Source organism: Arvicanthis niloticus, chromosome 8 (genome assembly GCF_011762505.2).
Source record: "Arvicanthis niloticus isolate mArvNil1 chromosome 8, mArvNil1.pat.X, whole genome shotgun sequence".
Lineage (NCBI taxonomy): Eukaryota > Metazoa > Chordata > Mammalia > Rodentia > Muridae > Arvicanthis > Arvicanthis niloticus.
Genome location: NC_047665.1, coordinates 21,569,386 through 21,592,658, shown reverse-complemented (window position 1 = coordinate 21,592,658; position 23,273 = coordinate 21,569,386). Strand labels below are relative to the sequence as shown.

At 43.5% G+C, this 23,273-nt stretch overlaps 1 protein-coding gene across 2 annotated transcripts in view; it reads right to left on the bottom strand.

The window, feature by feature from the left end:
• Positions 1 to 559: 559 nt before the first annotated feature.
• Adtrp (androgen dependent TFPI regulating protein) overlaps positions 560 to 23,273 on the bottom strand; it is a 58,880-nt gene continuing 36,166 nt past the window's right edge. The window contains exons 4-6 of one of the 2 annotated variants that reach the window (XM_034510544.2): positions 12,072 to 12,187; positions 3,544 to 3,695; positions 560 to 759 (exon numbers count right to left, since the gene is read on the bottom strand). In XM_034510544.2, coding sequence (XP_034366435.1) covers positions 725 to 759; positions 3,544 to 3,695; positions 12,072 to 12,187 — 303 coding nt within the window. In that variant the 3' untranslated portion in view covers positions 560 to 724. The remainder of the gene's footprint in view (positions 760 to 3,543; positions 3,696 to 12,071; positions 12,188 to 23,273) is intronic. The other variant, XM_076939132.1, reaches the window with a different exon arrangement.

The following is a 23,273-nucleotide window of genomic DNA, read 5'->3' as shown; positions in this document are numbered from 1 at the left end:
TAGTTATTATTATAAAGTTAGCTGCCACTAGGTTTTATTTCTGTATACTTCTAAATCAAGGAAATAGGTTAGAAATCACTGAAAACAATTAGCTTATTAAAAAATACATACTCTTTTTAGAGAAGCAGGGATTATTGAAAAACGGCCCAGTATTTGGGTATTGTGACAACAACTTTTCAAATTATAATTTTTGGTCTTCTAAAGATAGAGTCTTACTCTGGAGCCCAGGCCAACCTTGAATTGATGATCTTCCTGATTTAGCCTCCAGCACACTGGGAATGCCCTTCGTGCACCGCTACTCCAGCTTGACAACGATTTTGACATATGCAGCATGTCATCTGGGGCCTCCCCATCCTCCTTGAAGGTAAAGCGATTTTATATGTCTACATTCCTGTCTCCACACCCATTCTCTAAATGGTCCAGCACTAAGCTTAGACAAGCATTTTTTGGTTAGAAACAAACTCCTCTATGGAGGTCAGACAAAAGCAGCAGATTCTGAGATTATCTGTCAGGAATTATCTGTCAGTCTTTTAGAAAACCAAGAGATCCCAAGTAAAGCTCCGTTCACACTCTTTATTAAAACGATGCAACATTCTCCATCCTTTCTACCTCCCCGAGCAATTCCACCCCGATCCAAAAGGAAATAATAATAAAAAGAAGAAGAATAGGAAGATGACCAGTTCCTAAGTTTCTTCTTCCATGGCTCTTGGAAAACAGTGTGCAGTCAATTCTTCTTCATCCATGGCTTCACTGTGGCACCTGTACAGACAGACACGGAGACACCTCAGATAGGGTTCCCTAATGGGTATTCTTGTGTGGGTTGAGATTCACCCTGATGGAGCAGTGGGAAATCAAAAACACCTTTTCACAAGGAGAAAACAACTCTGATAAACAGCCATTAGTGCTACAGAGACAAGAAGCAAGCCTCAGCTTCTCAAGCAGGGAGCATTTTAGGTGTGTGTCAACCATCACCTACCCTCGCTGTCTTTTCTCCCTCATCATTTGGCTCTTTGCAATGAACAATAATTTGTTCAGGGTGGAACTCTTATAATGCAATGAGATTTTTTTTTTTTTCAATCTGGGTTTCTTCTCATGAATGTGGAGCTGGAGGGGAGATAAGTCATTGCTCATCTCTGCCCTGCACACTATGTGCACGCTCTTGGGGAATGAGAGCCTGTTTGCTGATGGTAGTTTACCTACTCACTGAGACACAACTGTGAGCAAGACAGGACACAAAGCGCAGCAGTGGGGTGTATTGGGAACTTGCTGCTGTAGGAATTTGAAGGAAGATAAATGCAGTGAGGTTTTCTTTTGTTGAAAATGTATGTTATTCTTATTTATGTGCAAGTCTGTCTGTGTGACTTTGTGTGCACCATGTGTGTGCAAATGTTCTCAGGGATCAGAGGGTATTAGATTTCCGAGAATTTGGGAGTGATGTTTCAGGTTTTAATTCAAGATGTTTAACATTTGCGCTTTTTTTTTTTTTTAAAGAATTTATTTATTTATTTTGTGTAAGTACACTGTAGCTGTCTTCAGACACCCATATGAGGGCATCAGATCTCATTATGGATGGTTGTGAGCCACCATGTGGTTGCTGGGATTTGAACTCATGACCTCTGGAAGAGCAGTCAGTGCTCTTAACCACTGAGCCATCTCACCAGCCCAACATTTGCGCTTGTAAAGAAATAATTTAAAATGTCGATCATCCTCAAATTCAATACAAGTGATTTAAAAATCCACTGTTCTTGATAATCTCTAAGAGATTTGAGTTTTCTTCATCTGCACTTCTATCCATTGGATTTCAAGTGGATTAATTCCTCTCTCTCTCTCTCTCTCTCTCTCTCTCTCTCTCTTTCTCTCTCTCCTTCCCTTTCTTTCTCCTGTTTTCTTTTTGAAATACGTATTTTTGAAAATCATCAGAAATCTTAACCAGGTATAATAGTAGCACATGCTTTTAGTTCCAGCACTATGGAGGCAGAGGCAGGAGGGTCTCTGTAAATTTGAGGCCAGCCTTGTCTACAGAGTGAGTTCCAGGGCAGCCAGGGCTATACAGAGAAACCCTGTTTTGAAAAAGCAATGAATAAATGAAGAGAGACAGAATGATAGATAGATAGATAGATAGATAGATAGATAGATAGATAGATAGATAGATAATCAGATAGACATCTTTACCTAGAAATTCAAGGATCCCTAACTTATTAGAATTAGATACCAGTACATTTAAAATCCTAATCCCCACCCCCACACCCCAGTGAATTCCCAGTGGATTGGAATCCTGGGTTTGAAATATTGGTTTTAAGTGTTTTTTTTTTTTCCCTGTTGTTGTTGTTTGAGTTAGTTTTATTTCCTTGTTTGTAGCATCTCATTTTAAATGTTCACTTTTACAGAAAACACTCCCTTTAAGGTTTTCATAAACTAAATCTTCCAAGAGAAGCAAGTGTGACAAATCTCTGAGGTCTCTGCCTTTCCTCAGAAGTAACTCACTCTAGTCCCCTGGGAACTACCTGCTCATTGCACCCACAAATTTATGCTTTGAGTGAATTTGGAGAATGGGCTGGAGATGCCATTTCTGTTTTGATGGAACAGAGCTGCTGATGCATGCATGGTAGGAGGTGAGACAGTAGGGATTCTTGGCATTATATACAAACCAGAGTGGAATTTCTGTGTGTCTCTTTGCAGAACTGACACAGAAATTATCACCCCCGAGTCCCAGGAATGTTGCACCAAAATTATCCTGGGATATCTTCACTCCCCTAAATAGCCATTTTTTGCCTACCTCTGTATCTGGCCTGACATCATCTCCTTTGCCTGTCACACAAAGCCTTTGGAATAGATTAACTTGGAAAACTACTGGCTTCCACTTTTCCCCAAGCTAAGAGTCATCAGATAATATCTGAAACTTACGGCAGAGGGTTTTTGCTATACCCCACAGGCAGGCCCATCTACCTGCCGTCCCCATCAAAGCATCAGCATCAGTATTTGGTTTAATGCAATGATTTGTGATTGTCCTTTGTTCAGTGACTATGTATGTTCATGTAACTTCTTCAATAGAGGAGTATATGTCATCCAGTGCAACCTGAATCCATGGTTCTGGGGCCATGTTCATTCATATTTAGTACAGAATAAACTGTATCTTATAGTTTAGAATGAGTCACACTTTTTGTGGACAAAAGGAACTCACGTTTTAACAGTTTATGTCCCTCAAAGCCCTCACTGAGGTGAGAAAAGACCCTTATAGAATTTCCCCCCTCATGCTGGAAGGGATATCACTTTGTCCTTTGGGTCCTAAAGTTGCAGTGAAGATTGGGTATTTGAGTTAAATGAGATGTAATTTGAAGGAAGAGGGGAAACACTTGGAATTCTCTAAGGGAATGCCAATTTGTACCAGGTTTTTATTCTGCCAGTGTTCATAGGACCCACTTGAGCAAAGGTACCTAGTAGTGTGGCCTTCTGGTTAGACTCAGTTTTCCTTTGGTTTGGGGTAAGAGTGGAGAACGGGTAAGAAGTGTCTCTGAGGACTCTGGACGAGAGAGAAGCACTCACCCCATTTCCAGTGATTGATCTTCTCTCCAAACAGGTAGATGCCGGCACTCAGGATGTAAGTGGCTGAGAAGAAGAGAATAATACCCAGTGGGCTGAGGGAGGCAAACACGGGGTACACCCAGTTTCCAGTCTGAATGTAACGCCACAGGATCCTGCGTGAAGAAGTCAAGATGACTGTTAGCATCATGGAAGCCAGCAAAGTACTTTTACCTCAGGTTCAGTGGGACACTGGAAGACAGGTGAAAAGCAGGCAAGGGGGTGGGGGAAGGCGTGGGGGGTATTCATCAATACCTGAAGTGTTCCCACAGGTCTGGGAGTCAGACATCTCCCAGCATCATTTGTTGTTTTAATAAATCATCTTGTTTTATGGAATGAGGGGGCCTTCTCCCTATCTAATACTCTGTAACCCATCTTGGTCAATGGACAGGAGAAGCCCCCAACATATCAGTGAGGGAGGGTTTGTGAGTCCATGACAGAATTGTTGCTTTCTTTGAGATGGACAGCTGGCTGAGACATTGGATCTGTAAAGACACTGTCCTGAAGCTAAAGTAATGATGTGTATTGCTGTTGGTTTTAGTACCTAAGAGGACAGCATGGCTCTTCTCAGCTCTCCAAGTCTTGTTGACACAGGAGGGAAAAGAAGTGGTACAGCACTTCCCTCAGACAGGATGCCTGGGGGTTATGTGTTATCCCTGACTTTAGCTCAGGAGTTCTTAGAGACCAAGCACTAGGTAGGAAAGGATGAATGGGTGCGAAGGCCCACACCTCACTCACATGAGGATAGAATGTAGGTTGTTTCTATGTGCCAAAGGAAAGCAAAGAAATGCTGGGAGAGAAGCCATGATGTCTAAGTGAAGCCTAAAAACTGCACTATGCTGGAAGCCAACAGCCCTGAAGATGCCAAAGTCTGGGATAACTTAAAACTCAGAATATGTGTTAAGGGATGATGCCACCTCGGCTGCAGCTTACAATTGTTAAGTGTATTCAATCTGGAACAGGATCCTGGGACTTAAATGTTCAGTCTGCCACCTATTAGCTGTATTACCTCCAGTGGTTGATTAACTCTGCCAGTGTAGACTGGGGGTGGTCCAAACACATACACCTCATCAGGCTGCTGCAAGAATCACCGTAGTGAAACATGTGTTTGTCACTGGTGTATGTAATGTGTATGATACATAAGGTAGTAGTGCCTGGCATTTGAGAGTTTAACAAGTGTTCCTAAAGAGGCCATGTTCACAAAGTGACAGGCCAGCAGAGTTCTCTTGTAAGAGGAAAGATAGGCCGGGCCTAAGAAACAGAACACCAGTGTGGCTATTGGAGTTCAGACAGAAATTAAGCTTTGTGCTTAAGTAAGCCTTCAGAAACCTGAATGCAATCTCTAACATTTCAAATACATTCAGTTTGGTAAGCATTTTGTGGACAAGGGCTATTATTTGGGACCAGGATTAGGGTGGGGCAAAGGAGGATCTGGAGTCTGGAATTCACACACTCATCTCTGTATATCAAAGGATACTGTCATCAGTGTAGAGGGGTTATCAAAAGGATGCCGGAAAATATGTGCAAATCATATGCATATTAATCACCTAACATTTAGAGTATATAAATAATTTGCCTAATTCAAAAATACTCCCAAACAACTTAATTAGAAATAGGTGATTGACTTAAATAGACATTCCACAAAGACCATACACATGCAAGCAATAGGACCGAATCCAAAGATATCCGGTGTCCCTAATGTCTGGAGAACGCAGATCAAAATCATGAGCTATCACATCATTATACAGACTGTCTACTATTAAAACAAAAACCTCAAACAAATCAAACCACAGAGTCTATGAGGTTATAGAGAAATTGAATCCCTTCTCTGCCGTCAGCTAGGAAAACCGTGTGGAAGTTTTTCAGCAAGTTAAGAAAGGTTATCACCTGCCCCAAAAATTCTACCACTGGGTTATACACTCAAAGACTTGAAATCAGGGACCCAGAGATATCTATCTGTTAGGGCTTATAGCCCAAAGGTGGAGAGAGTCCAACTGGTGGGTGACTGGAGTAATAAAACGTGACTTAAAAAAGAAAAACACCTGAACTTAGGTTACAACGTGGCTGTAAACTGTGAAGGTGCTATGGTAAGAAAAAGGCCCGTATAATTCCATTTATATATAAGAGGAGGCCATGGTGTCAGAGTCATAGAGACAGAAAGGTCAGTGGTAAGTGTGAAGGGAGGGCAGAGAAGGGGTGGAGAGATGTCAAGTGAGCTCAGAGTTATGGAGGAGGGCGGTACTGACAGTTGTACAACGTGAATGTACTTACTGCCACTCAAGTACACACTCTAAATAAGTAAAATGGTTGATTATATTCCATGTTTATTTTGTCACATTTAAAGTCATTTGGGGGCCACTGTGATAGCTACTTTTATGTCAACTTGATACAGCTAGAGTCATTTTTTTTTTCTTTAGAGTCCTTTTTGAAGAGGGACCCTCAATAGAGAAAATGCCCCCAACTGTAGGCAGCCTTGGATAGATTCTCTTGATTTATGGTTGATGTGGTCTAGTCCAGCTCACTGTGGGCAATGCCACCCCCAAGGCAGGTGGTCCTGGTTCTATAAGAAGCTGGTGATAAGAAAATCACAGGCAAGCAATTTAGTAAGAAGCATTCCACCATGGCTTCTGCCTTACTTCCCACCTTCGGGTTCCTGCCCTGTTTGACTTCCTGCCTCGACTTCACTCTGTGAAATGGTGACCTGGGAGTTGTAAACTGAAATGCATCCTTGACTTATCCTTGCTTTGGTTGTGGTCTGTAAATGGATTTCAATAAACTCTATTAGTTATTAAAATGACCTGGCCAGACCCCCAATAACCAAGGCAGAGCCCTATGGATTATTTAATCAGCTCTTGCACAATTACTGGGGGTTACCCCTAAATCTACTGTTCTAATCACCAGATTGCCCACTTCTCAGCTGTATTACCCAAGAACTTGCTCTTTGAATTTTGCTTGGGTTGCTTCTGCTCCAGCAGTCCATCCTTGGGGGTTGAGAGTGGGGATTTCAGTTGGGCGCATGCTCCTGATCCACTGTATCTAATGGAGATCTCCTGTTCTATCCATCTTCCTCCTTCTTCACCCTCCTTTCTCCTTCTCTCTCCTTTCTTTTCGGGTTTCCTACCTTCGACCTCCAGCCTGGTAACGGAAACTCTGCTCCTTCTATTCTCCCCAGTAAGTGGCTGTAACCACCTTTATTTAACCAATAGTTTTAAATTGGGAAGCAAAGCTTACATAGCATCACGTGGTGTACATGAGGATCTTCTAGTCAGGGGACCACCAGATCTTGGAAAGCCATCGTTTAGTGTTAGAAAACATAGCAACAGCACCAGACCAGCCCCCAACAGTGGTGTTTTATTAAAGCAACATGAATACTAAGATATGCAGCATCAGTCTTAGGGTCAAGCAAGTGTAGATTTGTGTTTGGTCCCTTCCCTTCTGGCATCATTAGTTTCCCAAATTGCCCAGCTGTTCCCTGCTACATGGATACTGTGATGACTGTAACATAATAATAATATCATCATTATAACTGGCGCTAGAATGAAGATGCGCATGGCAGAGATGCATTGTGGGCTTTTCACGCTGCTTCTTGCCTGTATAGCTGTTTTGTAATACAGATCAGAGTAGGAACAAGGGGCAGAAAACACATATCCCCAAAGCAGAAATGGATCTCTGAGCACACTACAGATTGTATTAATTAGTTCACAGTGTTTTCTTTAAATACATGAAATCAGGGCTTCCAAACTCCCGTGTCCTTTTACGTGAGGCAGTCTACAAACAAAGGCATTCCCTTAGGGACCTGAAAAGTTTCATGTTTGCTTTACTTTTGTTTCCTTTCAGCATAAAGCTTTTGATCCCAGGGCTAGTAAATCAAATGTGTGCTTTCACAGAGAACATGCCCAAGAAGTGATAGCTGTTAGCTGATAGTAGGAAAAGCAGAAGAAAGCTAAGCGGCATCAGGGGCCAGAATGTAGTAGTTTGAAGGGCGTTCCACAGAGAGTGGGTTAAGGAGAGTCACCAGGGCAGCTGGAGCCATTTCTCTGTGGCTTGCTTAAATACAGGGAGAAAAGAAGGCAGGAAGTAGGGCGTGGGGGAGGGAAAGAGGAGATGGGGAGAGGGAGGGGGATGATAGCACACTCTATCTCCCGCATAAACTGAATTTGGAACCTCACCTGGGTCATCCTGATACACCTCCTTTGGGTGTGAGGCATCCTTCTTGTTAAAGACCATGAGGATTCTTGTCTGCTTGGTCTCAGCTGTCTGCTACCTCAGCTGCCTTCCTGCCTCATCTAATCACTAAAACAAGAGAGATTCCCCCAGCATTTGTTTCCTGATTCTCCTTTGACTTCAGAAATGGCATCCTGAGGGAGGGGTCAACTACCTGCATCCCCTTGCACACACCTCTTCAGAACGGAGGCAGTGCGTTTCCTCTTAGTGGGTAGGTCTCAACCTTCCCTGTAGAGAGGAACTGCTTTTCTGGGGGGGGGGGGGGGGGGTGTATACTAAGCACATCAAACCAGCATTAGATTTTAAAGATTTATTTATTTTTATGTGCATTCGTGTTTTTTGGCCTGCATGCATGCCTCTGAGAGGGTGCCAGGTCCTCTGGAACTGAAGTTAATGATAGTTGTGAGCTGCAGTGTGGGTTCTGGGAATTGAACCCGGGTCCTTTGGAAGAGTAGCCAGTGCTCATAATCTCAGCCATCTCTCCAGCCCCTGGCATTAGATTTTAATAGAATCTAAATACGGGATTTTTAAACTGGCTATTTTAAAAACTATATTTCAAACTATTTCTGTCACAATTCATCCTTGCTGCTATTAGTAAAATCTCTGCCTCTCCTGGCCGCTGTGTGAAAATTCTTAAAAGTATCCTTAATGTGTCCTTTATATTTACCCCTTACGTGCCAGTCAATTCATAAATCTATTCCATTCTTTCAACAATATCTTTCTGGTAGATTCTTCACTTAGAACGAATCTGATACCTTCTTTATGGTGTTGTTGCTTCTAGTTTCTGCTATAAGCCATTGTGATTACTTTTTAATTTGTTCCCCAGAGGCCAACCCCTAAATGCTGATATTAGAAGCACATCGTGTGGCATCTTGGTCCTTATTTTAATACGTCAACATGAAGGCTGGTGAGCATGGCTCTGGGAAACGGGACAGGGATTCTAACCCTTGCTAAAATTGGAGTCTAAAAACCGTGTTCCACCACGATTATTCTAGATGAAGGTTACATTTCAGAAATAGCAAACAGTAGCTGATGGACAGACTGTAACATGATGTACTAATCGGAGAAGAGAGTTCTAAGTGCAGGGCGTGACCCGCTGAGCTGGACTTGGCTCGTTTCAGCATTTGCAACATGGAACACTTTCTTGGGATCCGATGTATAATTGTATGCATAAGTGAAGAGCGGATTTAAACACTATTGTTCTTGAGAAGCACAATGGTTAACATTGACTGTCAGTATTGTAGGATATGGATTCATCTAGGAGGCAAGCCTCTGAACACACCTTTGATGGATCACTCTGATTTGGTTATTGTCTTAGTTATGGTTTTATTGCAGTGAATTGATGCCAGGAGGATGGCAACTCTTATAAAAGAAAAACATTTCATTGGGGCTGGCTTACAGTTCAGCGGTTTAGTCCATTGTCATCATGGTGGGAAGCACAGCAGTGTGCAGGCAGACATGGTGTAGGAGAGGGAGCTGAGAGTTTTATATCTGGATACACAGGCAGCAGACTGCCACACTGGCCCTGGCTTGAGCATCTGAGACCTCAAGACCCACCCCCAGTGACACATTTCTTCCAACAAGGCCACACCTCCTAATAGTGCCACTTTCTGTGAGCTTATGGGACTAATTTTTTTTTTCCAAATCATCACAGTTGGGCATGGCTATAAGGGATTATCTTGATGAGGTTAAACGAGGTGGGAACAGACACCCTGAAAGTGAGTGGTACCATTCACGAGTCTAGGATACTACACTGTACAAAAGAGAGAAGGTTAGCCGGCTCACAAGCATTTATTGTCTCCCTCTTGCTGGCTCTGGAGGCAAGGTGGATAGCTTGTTGCCCTTTTAAACCTGCTTGGTCTTTGGGGGTCTCAGACCCAGTATATGCCTTTCATGATGCCTTCCCATACCACTCCCTCCTTCTCTGTGTTCTTACGGCTCGGTGTGCTTTTATTACATCTTATCAGTTTCCAGCCCTGCCTTCTGTAGTCTGTCCACATGGCTCATTTCTACTAAGTATCAATACCCTGCAGGTTGGAGCCTGACCTTATATGCCTTCGGTTTTAAGGGCCAGTTCTATATCAGGGTAAATATGTGTTCAAATCCCCTTTCTAAAAAGGAATATGGCCAGTGACGGCAGCATTCCTTTCCCTACCCCTCATCGTTGCTTCAGACAGAGTAGGGTGAGGTGTTTTGGGGGTGAGGGAGTGGGAAGGAATGAGCAGGCCACCAGATTTATAGGTGACTGAAGCTTTTCAAAGGAAATGAAAGAGTTTTAGTCATCACTCCTCTGCAGGGCCAGACTGCCAATGTTGCAATCTGAAAAGTAGCAGAAAGTGAATACCCTGGGGCGGAATCCCCAGGTGTTTATGTGGCTATATTTAGGTCACTGTACTGTGGTTTTATTGGAGTGATGTCTCTCTGATACAGGGTTAGCATCTCCTTGCAGACTAAAAGTTTGTTTCTCATGCCCCCTATGGCCCAGTCAATGTTCAGAACCTCATTCTTGCAATGCCAACTCTCCATCTGATCATCTCAATTGATACACCCCTGGAGCGGACCTATAGCACTTCTCCATAAGTATCTACGGCTGTGGCACTTACTATGGCCCTGTGTGCTCATGAGAGTCTGAAGATGCATTGACGGGGCAGGGATGGCAGGCAACAAAGAGTCACATGCCCTCTTACTGGGAATTGGACTGAACTGTGGAAGAGTCTGCCCTGGGACAAGGACAAAATGTCCTCAGTTATACTGTATTCCATTTATTCTAGTACAAAGATGAGTGAGTCTAAAGCTACTTTCAACTGAGGTGTCTTGTTTCCAAACCTAGCTCTCTCTCCACAGTGTGCACATGGCCAAGAGTCTGCTCAGTTCCCAGTGTGTGTATGACCACCATGCTGGAGGTTGGGTGAATGGGTGGCTATAAAGCTTGCCCTACTCTCAGCCCTTGAAAATCTTTCTTAATCTACTTGTACCTTGTTCCTTCTCCCATCAAATCTTTCTGCCTTATGACCTCATGACCTTGAGGAAGGCATCTAATCCAATAGACCTCCCCTCCCCCACCCCCAGTGTTCAGAGATCAGCTGACATCTAAGTCCTCCATTCATGCTCTGCGATCAGTCGTAGTTTCCGAGCATCTGGCTGACATGGCCCTCCTGAGTTCCTACCTCTCTTTTTCCTCAGCCCCATCTCCACACTTTAGCCATGGTTGCCTGACTTTCCTTTGTAGTTAATTCACAGTACTTACTAACTCTGTGACTTTGCTTAAGACTTTTTCAAAGCAGAAAAGCACTCCGTTTGCAAATGCAAGTTCACTGACATGTATTCATGACCTAGCTTTCCCCTGTCCTCCAATTCTGCTCTGCCTCTGCCTCCCTTAGTCCTTCAGAGCTCTTATTACCTCTGCTTCATCTTTTCTCGGATTTCTTCCAAGTTTATCTTATCCTTTCTCTGGATCTCAGCTTAAAGGATTCTCCCTTTAGAAAGCCAACCCTGACCATCATCTTCTTGTACCATCCTGTGTCCCCAGTATCTAAGTCATCCAATCTGGCTTCCGGATCCCTTTTTTAGCACAATGATCCTGGTGTGGACTACAAATGGTCCCCAGCTAGGGCTTTGGTCTCATAAAGGACCCCTTTGTTCAAATTCAAAGACCCCAAGGAATGGAGAACAGTGCAGAACACTTAATTCTTACAGAAATTATATTATGCAAGAACTTTCTTCAAGAGAAAAAGAAGAAAGACTTTATCACTCAGGAAAATGAGGAAGGGTAGGAGGAAGGTAAGGAGATGATGGGAGGGAAAGCAAGGTCATGGAGTTCTGGGTACCAAGCTGGTGACTTCTATGAAATCTCCCCCGTCCTTTGAAATGTTATCTAATGCTTTGCTCTCATCGTTAACAGGGCACTGCACTAAATGGCTTCCCACATAGAGGCTGGGGCAATGATGCACACTGCCCTATGGGTTTGGTGCTACTGAACAATAATTACTTTTCATGGTGGGGGAACAAGGAAGTTGTGGCTTGCTGTGTGTGTGTGTGCATATGTGTGTGTATGTGTGTTTTCAAGCATGCCCATGTGTCCTTTGAATATGATATTTTTATGAATATTAAAATCAAACAATAAGAACCCCGCTCCCCTAGAAATTTAAAGATGGGTTAGATCACCAACTAAACCAATGGAAGGACTGATTTAATGGTACACTTTTATGGAATGTTCATTTGAGTCACAAATGACAAGTTTCATTTGATCCATTCTATGCCATTCTTACCTGATGATGTAGGCAAAATTACAAGCACCCAATAAGGTGAGTCCTAGCTTCTTCGATGGATAGTGGTGTGGTCTGAGAATGGTTTCAACCAGTGAAAATGGAAATATGGAGGTATGCTGTAGGAAAGATATGACAAACTGTAAGGCAGAGCTCCCCAGATGCTCACAGTACCCATAATTCCTTTGTCCTGTTCCAGTCTATCTACTTAGGCACTGCCAGGTTGACCTTTCCAAAACTTGAGTTAGATCATTCTCCTTGGAGGCCCAAGGCCCTCCTGTGACTTCCTGTTATCTGCTATGTTGGTCTAAGCTACTCTGTCTGGATTCTAAGGCTCTTGAAAATGTTCTACCTTCCTCTCTGACCTTACATACTGCCTGCTGTGTCTTTCTAACACACACACACACACACACACACACACACACACACACACACACACATGCTTTCTCTTATGTGTATGCCTACAAATACTTTCCTTTCCTTTCCCACTTGGACAGGACAGTGCCCCCATCCTCCTTTGTATTCTGCATGCTGTTCTCAATCCAGACACCTCATCATACTGCACTCTGTCTCCATAAGTGGGCCTTGTCTTTTCTATGTGTGCGGATCCTCTATGCTCTTAAAACTAATGCAAACCTTTATAGTGCTATCTGTGAATTTTCCCTGTTGTCAATTTCTCTCAGTCTGCTGCCATTTTATCTGGAGCTACGTAGTCTCACACTTATATTATGCATCCATAAGCTGGGGGTGGGGCAGAAAACACCTCACATTCTCTGTGTTCTCTACTGCAGTCAGCACTGATCTCAGCCCTGCCAGGGATGGTAGGGACTGTGAATTATGCATGTGGAGTATCCATAAGGCTCCATCTGAAATTCCTGAAGTCCACCACATCTTTCCTGTGTCTTCCCTTTTTATAACCATCTGCTCTGTCATAGCTTTCAGATTAAAAAAATTCCATCAAAAAAAAAAAAAAAAAAAAAAAGAACAAAATCCACATGCACAGTCAAATAAATGAACCTTTAGAGACAGGGTTGTTGCCGAAAACTACCATGGCTGCTCCCTCCTGGGTTTTGTAAGTTACTCTAGGATTGGTCCTGGACAATGCTCCCTTTGTTAGCTAAAGACATTACAAAGTTCTTCAGTCACTCTGCACCCTGGTTTACACCGGTCTTTGCAATCCCTTTGCTTCCAAAGCCTTCTGATCCTGCATCCCAATGACTGTCAGCACCTGAGTCACAGAGACCTTAGGGCTTGAGAGGGTCTGTGTGCTCCTACCACCCTATGGGACCGGAGCTCAGGTCTCTGGCTCTTGCACTCCTTGTCAGTCCCACAAGGCTCGGGCTCAGAAGGAGTCCCCAAGAGTTGGCAGCTTATTTTTGTCCCTTGTATGTAGGGCCCAGTTGGGAAACCAAGATGAGCTTCAGGGGACACAAATTGTGACACGTTTTGTGACAAGTGGGACTGGGGCAATAAGGAGCAAATGTCAAGGATAGGAGTAGGGCATCATTGGCTAGAATGTCACAGCCAGGGTCACCAGTGGGTAACACTGAACATCCAAGCATCCTAAAACCCTAGGATCCTCTGTTGTAGTAACAAGACATGGCCGTTAGCATAGCTCTCATGTGCTTTTCTTGAACCTGGCCCTGAATGTACTCGCTAGATGGAAGTACAAATGGAGAAAGTTCCACATTCTCTCTCATGCTCTGTACATTTTTGTGGGTCTGACTATAGCTTGCTGCTTTTGTGTGTTTTTCCTGTGAAGAAGCATGGTGCTTATGAGCATTAAGCTTCGAAATACCACCTTGCTGTAGTAGCTGAAGCCCTCTGGACTTGGGCTTTTTTGTTGTCAAATGGGGACAATACACGAGTCCTGGACAGCATCTGGTGACCACCTGCCACGGCTGTCACTATTACTATTGTGAATTCCATCCTTCTTTTCTCTGTGGCCTCAGGGTGGAGAAGAGGTTTGGGGTATTCATAGCTCTAAGTCTTTGGATGCTCCTAGCTTCTGCTCTGTAAGCAGCTATAGCATACATTTTAGAGAATGTGGGCAGAGCCATTGTGGGTCCTTCTGGGGACTCTCTCCCCTTCCCACCACAGGTACCAAAGCCCCCAGACACAGCAGACTCTGATTCCTGATCAAACTCAGTAACTGATCTAAGTAACGTTTATATCTAGAAGATACCATGGGAGCTAAGGAAAGAACAGAAGTGTCTGCCCTGCACAGACACCTGCCTCTCTTCCCGCCTTTGCTCTGCAGCAGTTGGAAGGATCCAGCTTCTATTAAGAGTCATTAACAGGTTCATTATGCTGGCCATTGAGCTGACAGATTTTATTAACCTCGCCCACAACCAGAAGCTCCCTGTTGTCTGCACTAATGATCATTGGGAACAGAATTCCTGTGAAAACACCGCAGTCTGTTTGCTTTAGGAGTAAATGAGTTCATGGTGATTAATGCTTTTACAACCAACAACTTGGAGATGCATGACTAGTCACCTCTACTGAGGTGCCTGCCCTTTGCAAGTGACATTCAATTGGATTTCCAAATGAACTCTCCCTGATGGCTTCTAGGAAATTCACTTCCGCAATACCATTAGTGATGGCCCATAGAGAGTGGCTCCACCCCATTGAAAAGGTCTTTAAAAGAATCATATTTTCTCACGGAGGCTTGGGGTAGGCAGGAGCAAGGCAGGAAGACTCCAGTCTGCAGACTTTGTAAATATCGAGCTATTGACTAGAGCCAAGCATGACACAGTAAACCTCTCAGTATTTTAGATGGATTCATGTTTTACCTCATACTGACATAAACTACATAACCTTTGCTGGAGAATATATATACATATATATATATGAAAAAAGAATTCAGCAAGAGAAAAAAATCAAATATGCTTTCTGCTTCCAACAAAATCTAATAATTAGGCTGGGATTGACACAAATTAGAACGCTGCCAAAAATTACCGAAAACAGTGACTCATTCTGTATTTCAATTAACAGTTTCTCAGTTTCCCTTATAAACAGTGAAGCTGACAAAAATTAATTATCTCACAGGGGGTAAAATATTTCCTTCGGAAGTAAACAAAACATCACAGGCTGAAACAATGGCATTATGTAAACACAGTGGGCGGAGCCAAGCTACCTCTCCTAGTCAATGAAGTTGTCCTCAGGTGGATTCTCCTTTCAATGCAAGTCTTTCCAAAAATGAGTTGAATGCTATTTTCCTATTATTCCCTCCTGGTTACTCCTCTTCCCCTATTCTTTCTATAATGCCAACTTTCGTCAGAATGCTTTGGAATCTGAAAGATACATGTGAACTATTAATTTAGGTATTAGTATAATAATTGCACTTCAGATTCTCTGGGGTTGTGAACCAGGACCAGAATGTCCTGGCTCATAGAACATTCTTACTAGATTGCAAGAGTGACAACTGGAAAAATCGCGATGATGGTTTGTACGTGCGTTCCTATTCACCTCCTACTTGCAAAATAGCAGTGGTTGCAATGACCCTGCCCAGGAACTGAACCCACAAAGGATGCCTACTCTGCTCCACCCTCAAGCTGTCCTCAGCAAATGAAGTAAGCAATGGACCCCACAGGTGTTGGGGTTGCTCTGGTGCTGCTATGTATCCAAAGGTTAAATTCTGCACCCCAAGATCTGGTTGCCCCAAGAAGAGAGAATTCTCACATTCACCTGCTTTTGTTGCACAAACCTTGCTTCCCAAGTTAAATAAGGCTGGTGACTGGGTAGTAGAGAGAGGAAGGACTTCCTGGGAGGGAGAAAGGAACTCTAATGAAGAAGTAGGTAGTTCCTTTCGCCAGGAGATGTTAGGAGACTGTCCTGACTTCAGTCCTGGAAGGTATAGCTAGTCATATGGCTGAATAGGACTAAGTGGCTGGGTTAACATAGATGGCCTAGTGGAGAGTCTACCCAGCTAAGGCCTAAACTTTGAAAAATTAAAAGGTTTCTGTGTGATTATTTGGGGAAACTAGCTGGTTAAGAAATAACTGCCGCCACATTAATTTCCAGCATTAATTAATATATACAGAATATTAATAATCTTTTTTTTTTTCCGACAGGCTTCTTGGTTTCTGTTTTGTTTTTGGTTTTGGTCTTACTCCTCAATCCAGGAGTTTTAGCGTGCTCATAGTCACAAAGGTCCCAAAGACTGCATCTACAGTCTAACCGATCACTCATGACTCTCAGGATGGGATGGCATTGAGGAGAACATTTAATTTTCTCCAATGGACAAAACATACTAGGGAGACTACATATTTTAGAAATCAGATGATGACTTTAAATAAAAAATGTTTGATCTTTGTTTCTTTCCTCTATTTCATTTCCTTGCCAGAATCTTGCTTGTGTTGCATTGACTCAATCAAGATTAACAAGCCATCGTATGCCCTCTTTGGGCAGTTTCTCCTTCAGATGGCCTTTCCCACCCCAGGATGACAGACTCCTCTCTCATACAGGCTCCAAGCTCCCTTCATTTTCTCTGTCAAGACAATGCTTACTATCCAAGAACCAACTATCAGTGTTAACTTTTCCCAAACATTTAAGCATGTCAGTGAGGAAGCTTCCAAATCAGGTTAATTGAGGATGGACAACCCACTCTAAATGTGGGTGGTACCATTCCACGGGTCTTACATTAAATAGAAAAGAAATTGGAGCAGGAGCCGCCACGTTCTTACTCTCTCCTCCTGACTGTGAGCACGATGTGACTCAAGCTCCTGCCACCATGGCTTCCCAGCCTTGGCCTCTCCTCAGCTTCCAGACAACGGGAACCCTTCCTTCCTAAACTGCTTCTGTCAGGCATTTGGTTGCAGCAACAAGAAAAGTGACTAATAGTTTTTTTTTTTTTTTAATGGTGCTAAAAGGGTAGATATTTATAAATGAACTTTAGTGTGCTAGTAAGACCTCATTTCGGAATACATAAAGATGAATCTTATGATAAACCAGACACACCCACACCGTTATAAATAAAAGAAATCCACACAAAAGCTCCTTGGGGAGAAACATGACAAAAAGATCAAGTTTTAAATATAAATGCAAGAGGTGGAAAAAAATGAAGACCAAGCAAGCCCTATTGAAGTACTGTTACTCCCAGGCTTGTCACATGGCTTGTCATTACAGCGAAGGTGAGAGCTTCTGGATTAATCCTATTAGGGCAGTTTTGTTAACATCATACATTCCCCAGCTAATAACTTTGATCTGCTTCCTCAACTAATGTCCCTAGCTGACTTTCTGCCTCAAATTCCCACAGGACAACGGTGGAGGTCTTAGCCATGCAGCTGAGACTATTTCCTATTCCCAACTGAAGCCATCTGCATGGCACACTCTGATGACTCAGCAGTTAAGAGCACTGACTGCTCTTCCAGAGGTCCTGAGTTCAATTCCCAGCAACCACATGGTGGCTCACAACCATCTCTCATGAGATTTGATGTCCTCTTCTGGTGTGTCTGAAGACAGCTACAGTATACTCATACTAAATGAATAATAATAAAAATGCTATTGTTCTATTCTTTTTTTAAAAAAAAGGTACAGTTTTGCTTGAAGTAAATCTAATAATAGGGTAGGTAATTCGGAAGTCCACGCACAGGTCAGTCAGTTTTTACCTCTTGGGGATTTTTGGTTTTAACTCTTACATCTTGGCAACCTGCAAGCTTCTTCTCCTGTCTCCATATTACAATTTTTAAAGACTACTGTACTTGTAAGAAAAAAAAACAAAAACAAAATATTTCTTTCTAAGAACTCACTAGCAAGATTCACTGTAATTACAAAGTCACTGTGAAATTGCCTTGGGCAAGGGGTGGGGTGGCGGATGGAGGGACGTAAACCACCCACAGACAGAGCTACAAGCTTTGGTTTTATCTCCTCTATCAAGCTAGGTAGGCTAACACAGGTTGGCCACCTGCAAAGTAAAGTTAAAAACTCTCTCATTTATGGGAAAAGACCATTGTGGTTAAGCCCAGTTGACTCTGAAATGTACCTGAACCCATAAACTAATGCATGAGAGACGGGCAGATTGATGCTAAAACCAAACCAGCGAACCAGCAAGTACAGAACCATCAGTTCACCCTGAGATTTCTTCAGGTGAAATTTTATGCTGGAAAATTTTGTTAATAAGCCACTAAGAGGGTTGAGTAGCCTTCACAGATGTTCCTGTAGGGCAAAGGAGGAAGTGTGTTAGTATTTATTATGAATGTGTTCTTACATTAACTGAATGGATAGTTGAGCAACAACTTCTGAAAAGCTTTGGAAGCCCTTTCATGCACAGACGGTTATCCTTTGGCTTAACCTGTAGTTAACCCAAGCATCCTTCTCCTACCTGGAAGCTAGTTGGTTTTAGACAAACCTGGCCTGGTGAAGTGGTGATGATCTGAAGTCTGTCTAGTTAGAGTCAGACAAAAAAGACATCTGAGATCCTAGGACTACATTGCCAGTGTATTCTACCTCTTCCTGTCCTCTCCTCTACGCTGTCTGTATGGTTCTTGTAATCAGTGATTCATTCCTTTAGACCTTATATACACACTTTTTATTTCCTAAAGCTGCTTAGTTTTTAAATTGCAAGCTTCAGCTTGCTGGCTTTTTCCCTGTTGTGGCAGTCTGAATAAGAAATGCTTTCCATGGACTCACGGGTTTGAATACTTGGTCCCCTGTTGGTGGAGCTGTGTAAGGAGGTTATAGAACATTTGAGAGTTAAGAGCTTTGCCAGAGCCGGGCGGTGGTGGTGGTGGTGGTGGTGGTGGTGGCGGCGGCGGCGGCGGTGGCGGCGGCGGCGGCGTACGCCTTTAATCCCAGCACTTTGGAGGCAGAGGCAGAGGCAGGTGGATTTCTGAGTTCGAGGCCAGCCTGGTCTACAGAGTGAGTTCCAGGACACCCAGAGCTATACAGAGAAACCCTGTCTCAGGGGTGGAAAGAAGAGCTTTGCCGGACTAAGTATACTAGTGGGGGGAGGCTTTGAGGTTTTACAGCTAGCCCCCTCACTTCCTCCTTCCCCACATCTCTCTTGCTCTTTTGTGTTCTCTCTCTCTCTCTCTCTCTCTCTCTCTCTCTCTCTCTCTCTCTCTCTCTCTCTCTCTCTCTCTCTCTCTGTGTTTCCAGTGGGTGGATGGCATCTGAGCTCCTGGCCTCCTGGCTGCCATGCCTTCCTTCCATGATGGACAGTAACCTATCTGGAACTGTAAGCTAAGCTAAACCAACCCTTTTTCTCAACTAACTTGTTGGACATGGCGTTTTGTCATAGTAACAAAAAAGGAGTACTCTATCAGGAGCATATTCTGCTACACTGTAATGGGGCTGATCTTCTAAATCAAGTCTCACACGACTACTCCTTGCTCAAATCCGTTCTGTGGTTCCCCCGTGTATGTCTCCCTTCTCGAATCCCATCTCTCATTCTCTAAGGTACATTGACAGGCTGTCTGCACATTCAAATCAGCTTCTCGCTGTGGTTTTGCTTCTGCCTGTCTCTTTTCCTGCAACTCTTCACTTTCCTTTGCTTTAAATTAGTTCGTTCTCCCCCTTTCTCTTAACTAGCCCTATGTACCTTTGAGATACCTTTCATCTCAAGTCCATTAATTAGCATTGGAAGATATAAGGAAAAACAGAACTCAAGAGGACAGACACAAGAAGCCAGCCAGAAAGCTCACTGCACTGCTGCCAGGGCTCACGCCCCTTAGCACTGTGTGTTTCCAGACAGCTGATATGAAAGAGAAGGGACTGACTCGGCTCCTTTGGGGTTTCTTTGGGAGAAAATAAAGGGTTTCCTTTTGTGAGAAAGCTGGAGAGAAATTTTTACTGTTGCATTTCACTTAGGGGCCATAAGTGACTCAGTGATTTTAACAGTATCCCCACAGCAAATAGTTCAGGGTTCCTGAACTTCTGAGCTGATATCACTGGAAGGCAGCATAACAAGACATTGGTGGAGAGCCTCTGCCATGCAGATCACCGTGTGGCAGTTTGTGGTCTGAGTAGCAGACCATAGGTACATTTTTCCTCATGGGTGTTTTTATTTCAACTGTGCATTGGAAGTCAGCCATCATCTTTGTATAAAGCCAGACCCCAAGAATGATCTACTGTTGGTGATTCAGTTACAAAAAAACGTGAAGGGATTGTTCCAAAGGCTGTAATAATATTGATATCTTTGCATTACAAATAAGTCTGCCCAAGCACATAAATCTGCCTCTTTCTCCACTACAGTAAGTCCTGAGAGCCTCTCCACTCCCCTTCCCTGCCTCCCCTGGACACACCCCTTCCCTGCCCTCCCTCAGCACTCCATCAGTGTTGGTTCTACTGCAGATTTGTGTGGTTCCTACTCGTATTCTCAATGAGACTACACATGTTTTGAGGGCAAAGATCTAATTTACTGTTTTCTACATGTCCCTCCAGTTGGATATATATTTGATTGACCTTCTTGTTACAAAGGAGGGTAGAGTCCTAAGTGTGGTTTGGTCACCTGTCTTCTCTTAAGCTCTGCCCAAGTTCCCTACCTCCTCCTCCTGGTTACTCTGCACCCCACCTCCTCCCCCAAAGATCCCTGTGCCCCCCCTTAGCACTGACACATCACCTATTTTGTCCTCCACTTCCCCATCCTTGTCACCTCTTTCCCATTAGAGGGGGTTCAGTGACTCCTGGGTGAGTCCCAGAATTCCAGTTGATATTCTTCATGGCCTGCCTGGAGGCCTCTGTGCTCATTACCACCACGGTATGCTACAAGCTGAGATCTTCCCAAGACTGAAGCAACTCAGGCCTCCTAGGCCACTTAATATCCATGGCATTAAAGAGGGAAGCCAAAAAACAGTAAAGGGCAGGTAGAGAGTTCTTCTGCAGAGCCTGGAAAAAGAACCCAGGGTGCCATTCATGGGCATAAGCCTCTACATATCAGGAAGTGTGCCTGCGGGAAGAGTGGTACTGTCAACCTCACAACTAGATAGTGACAACTTCATCATGGCCAGAGATGGCATGCTAGGTCTTAAAATTTTGTATTGGGTGCTACAAGAAAGCCCATGACCAAGTGAGACTCCTGGGAAAAACCAACAGGTTCCCATACCATATCAAATATATTGTAGGCTCAACCAATAGAATGGACATTTAGAACCAATATCCTTGCAGAAGGTTGGAAGACTCAAAGGCAGCCCTTGGTCTGTCCTAGGACCACCTGGCCTACCTCCATCCTGAGGCTGGGCCAGGTGGAGATCTCTCTCCTATGACTACATTGAATAGTTTTTCTATCCTCCTACTCGTTATCTGTCTTCTCCTACACTTCTTCCATGACCCCTTGTCTGGCTCCATTGAGCACACAGATACCTAAAGAGACAGACAGGACATTCTCTAGAAGGCTGCTCTAAATCAATGAGAGGTTGTTCTCAACACAGAGGGGGTTTAGTAAGCATCAGGTTTGACTCACTTCATAGAAACTCTGTCCCCCAGGCAACATGATTTCCTCTCCAGTATCCCATTACCACACCAGCAAAGAACTCAGGACATGAAGACAGCTGGTTTCCTTGGAAGACAATGGTGATGGAAGAAGCATCCCCTAAGCACAAATTTTAGGGCACAGTTCTGGGACCTTCTGAAGGCAGATCCCATGAGGGACCATTTTTCCTTCTTTCTCTTTCCTTCCACACGCATACCCATCATCCTATTCTGAAGAGTTCAGTAGCTGCTCTGAGTGGATGGCTGTCACTCTTTGGTGATTTTCCTAAGTGCACATAATCTGTGGACTTAGGGTTAATGTCTCTGTGTGCACCTTCTGTTGAGGTCTCAGTGGAGAGAAGGATGCATAAGAATTTTGGCTGAGAAATGTCCTCATTTGGTCGTATTCATCTAATATCTCAAAAGACACAATTCTGAATCTACACTTGAAGCAAGTGAAAAATAATATAAATGAATTTAAACTTGTCTTTATTTCAAATCTACCCTGTCACTCTAGGGCCAGACTGCTTTTAAGCTATTATGTGGTGGAAGCTCTGAGAACATTAGACAGAGGTAGATGGCATGCAGTTGAGTCCTTGGAGGCCACAGCAAGTGAACATGTGTTTGTTTAATTCAAAGACATGTGCTCCTTGTTAGAGGGTCACTGGGTCCAAATCTGTCTTAAAAAACTTGGGGATCCTCCTTCAACAGTTTTGGCCTTTTAGCCAGAACTTCAGAAACCATTCATAATGATTACCAAATTGTGGTGGTGGTAGTGGTTGTCTTGATATGGTTCTTTTAGATAACTACCTGTATTAAACTACTTTTGAAATGATAAGCTCCTTTCTCTCTGGAAAAGAAATCTCAAAACAAACAAACAAACAAACAAACAAACAAACGGCTATATAGGGTAGGTATCATGATAACAAACTGAAGCTATCCAGTCTGATGTTGTATACTAAAGAAATATTTAGATAAGGACAAAGAACTGTGTAGGAGGAGCTAAGGTGGGAGGAGTAAGAAGAGGAAGAGGAAAAGGAAGAGGAGGAGCTAGGGAGGGCAGAGATGTAGGAGCGATGGAGAGCCACGCTGGTATGGAGAGCAGTCTCGGGTAACAACTTATATTTAGGTTAGCTAATTGGGAAACAACTCTAATTGTATGGGCATATTGTTATTGAACATTACCAAACCTATAAAGCCTTTGATTAATATTTAAGCATTAGAGTCTCATTTTCCTACCGGGCCCACATGGATGGCGGGATGGTCTGGGCAATGCCCAGCCTTTCGAAGACAGCATGAAAGATGGGCAGAGCCATCTCCCATGCCGGTGTCTCATGGGTGGCAGGGCTGGTGTTTCTGGCTGACAGGTTCTAGCTGCGGTGTGCACACGGCCTCTGGCTGTGGAACATGGCAGCTGAGCTAGGCAGAGCCTCCACAGGTTAGATAGTGGGCTTGACCAGCCGCCAACCATTTTAAACAATTACTTCAACAGAACTGGGAGTCATCAGAATGTGAAAATAATAATAATAATAATAATAATAATAATAATAATAATATCCTCTTTTATCGTCACAGTAGAGGGAGACAAGATGGATAAGTCTCTGGAATGAGAGACAACCACAGTGAAGTCAACACTTCTCAAGCTCCACACCACTGGCATTGTAGAAAAGACCATCCTTGTGTTGGATTCCCTGTGCATCACAGGCTGTCAAGTAACATCGTTGGTTCAAACACATCAGATGTCAGGAACGCAACTCCTACTCTCAATGTGAAAATCAAAACTGCCTCGACACACTG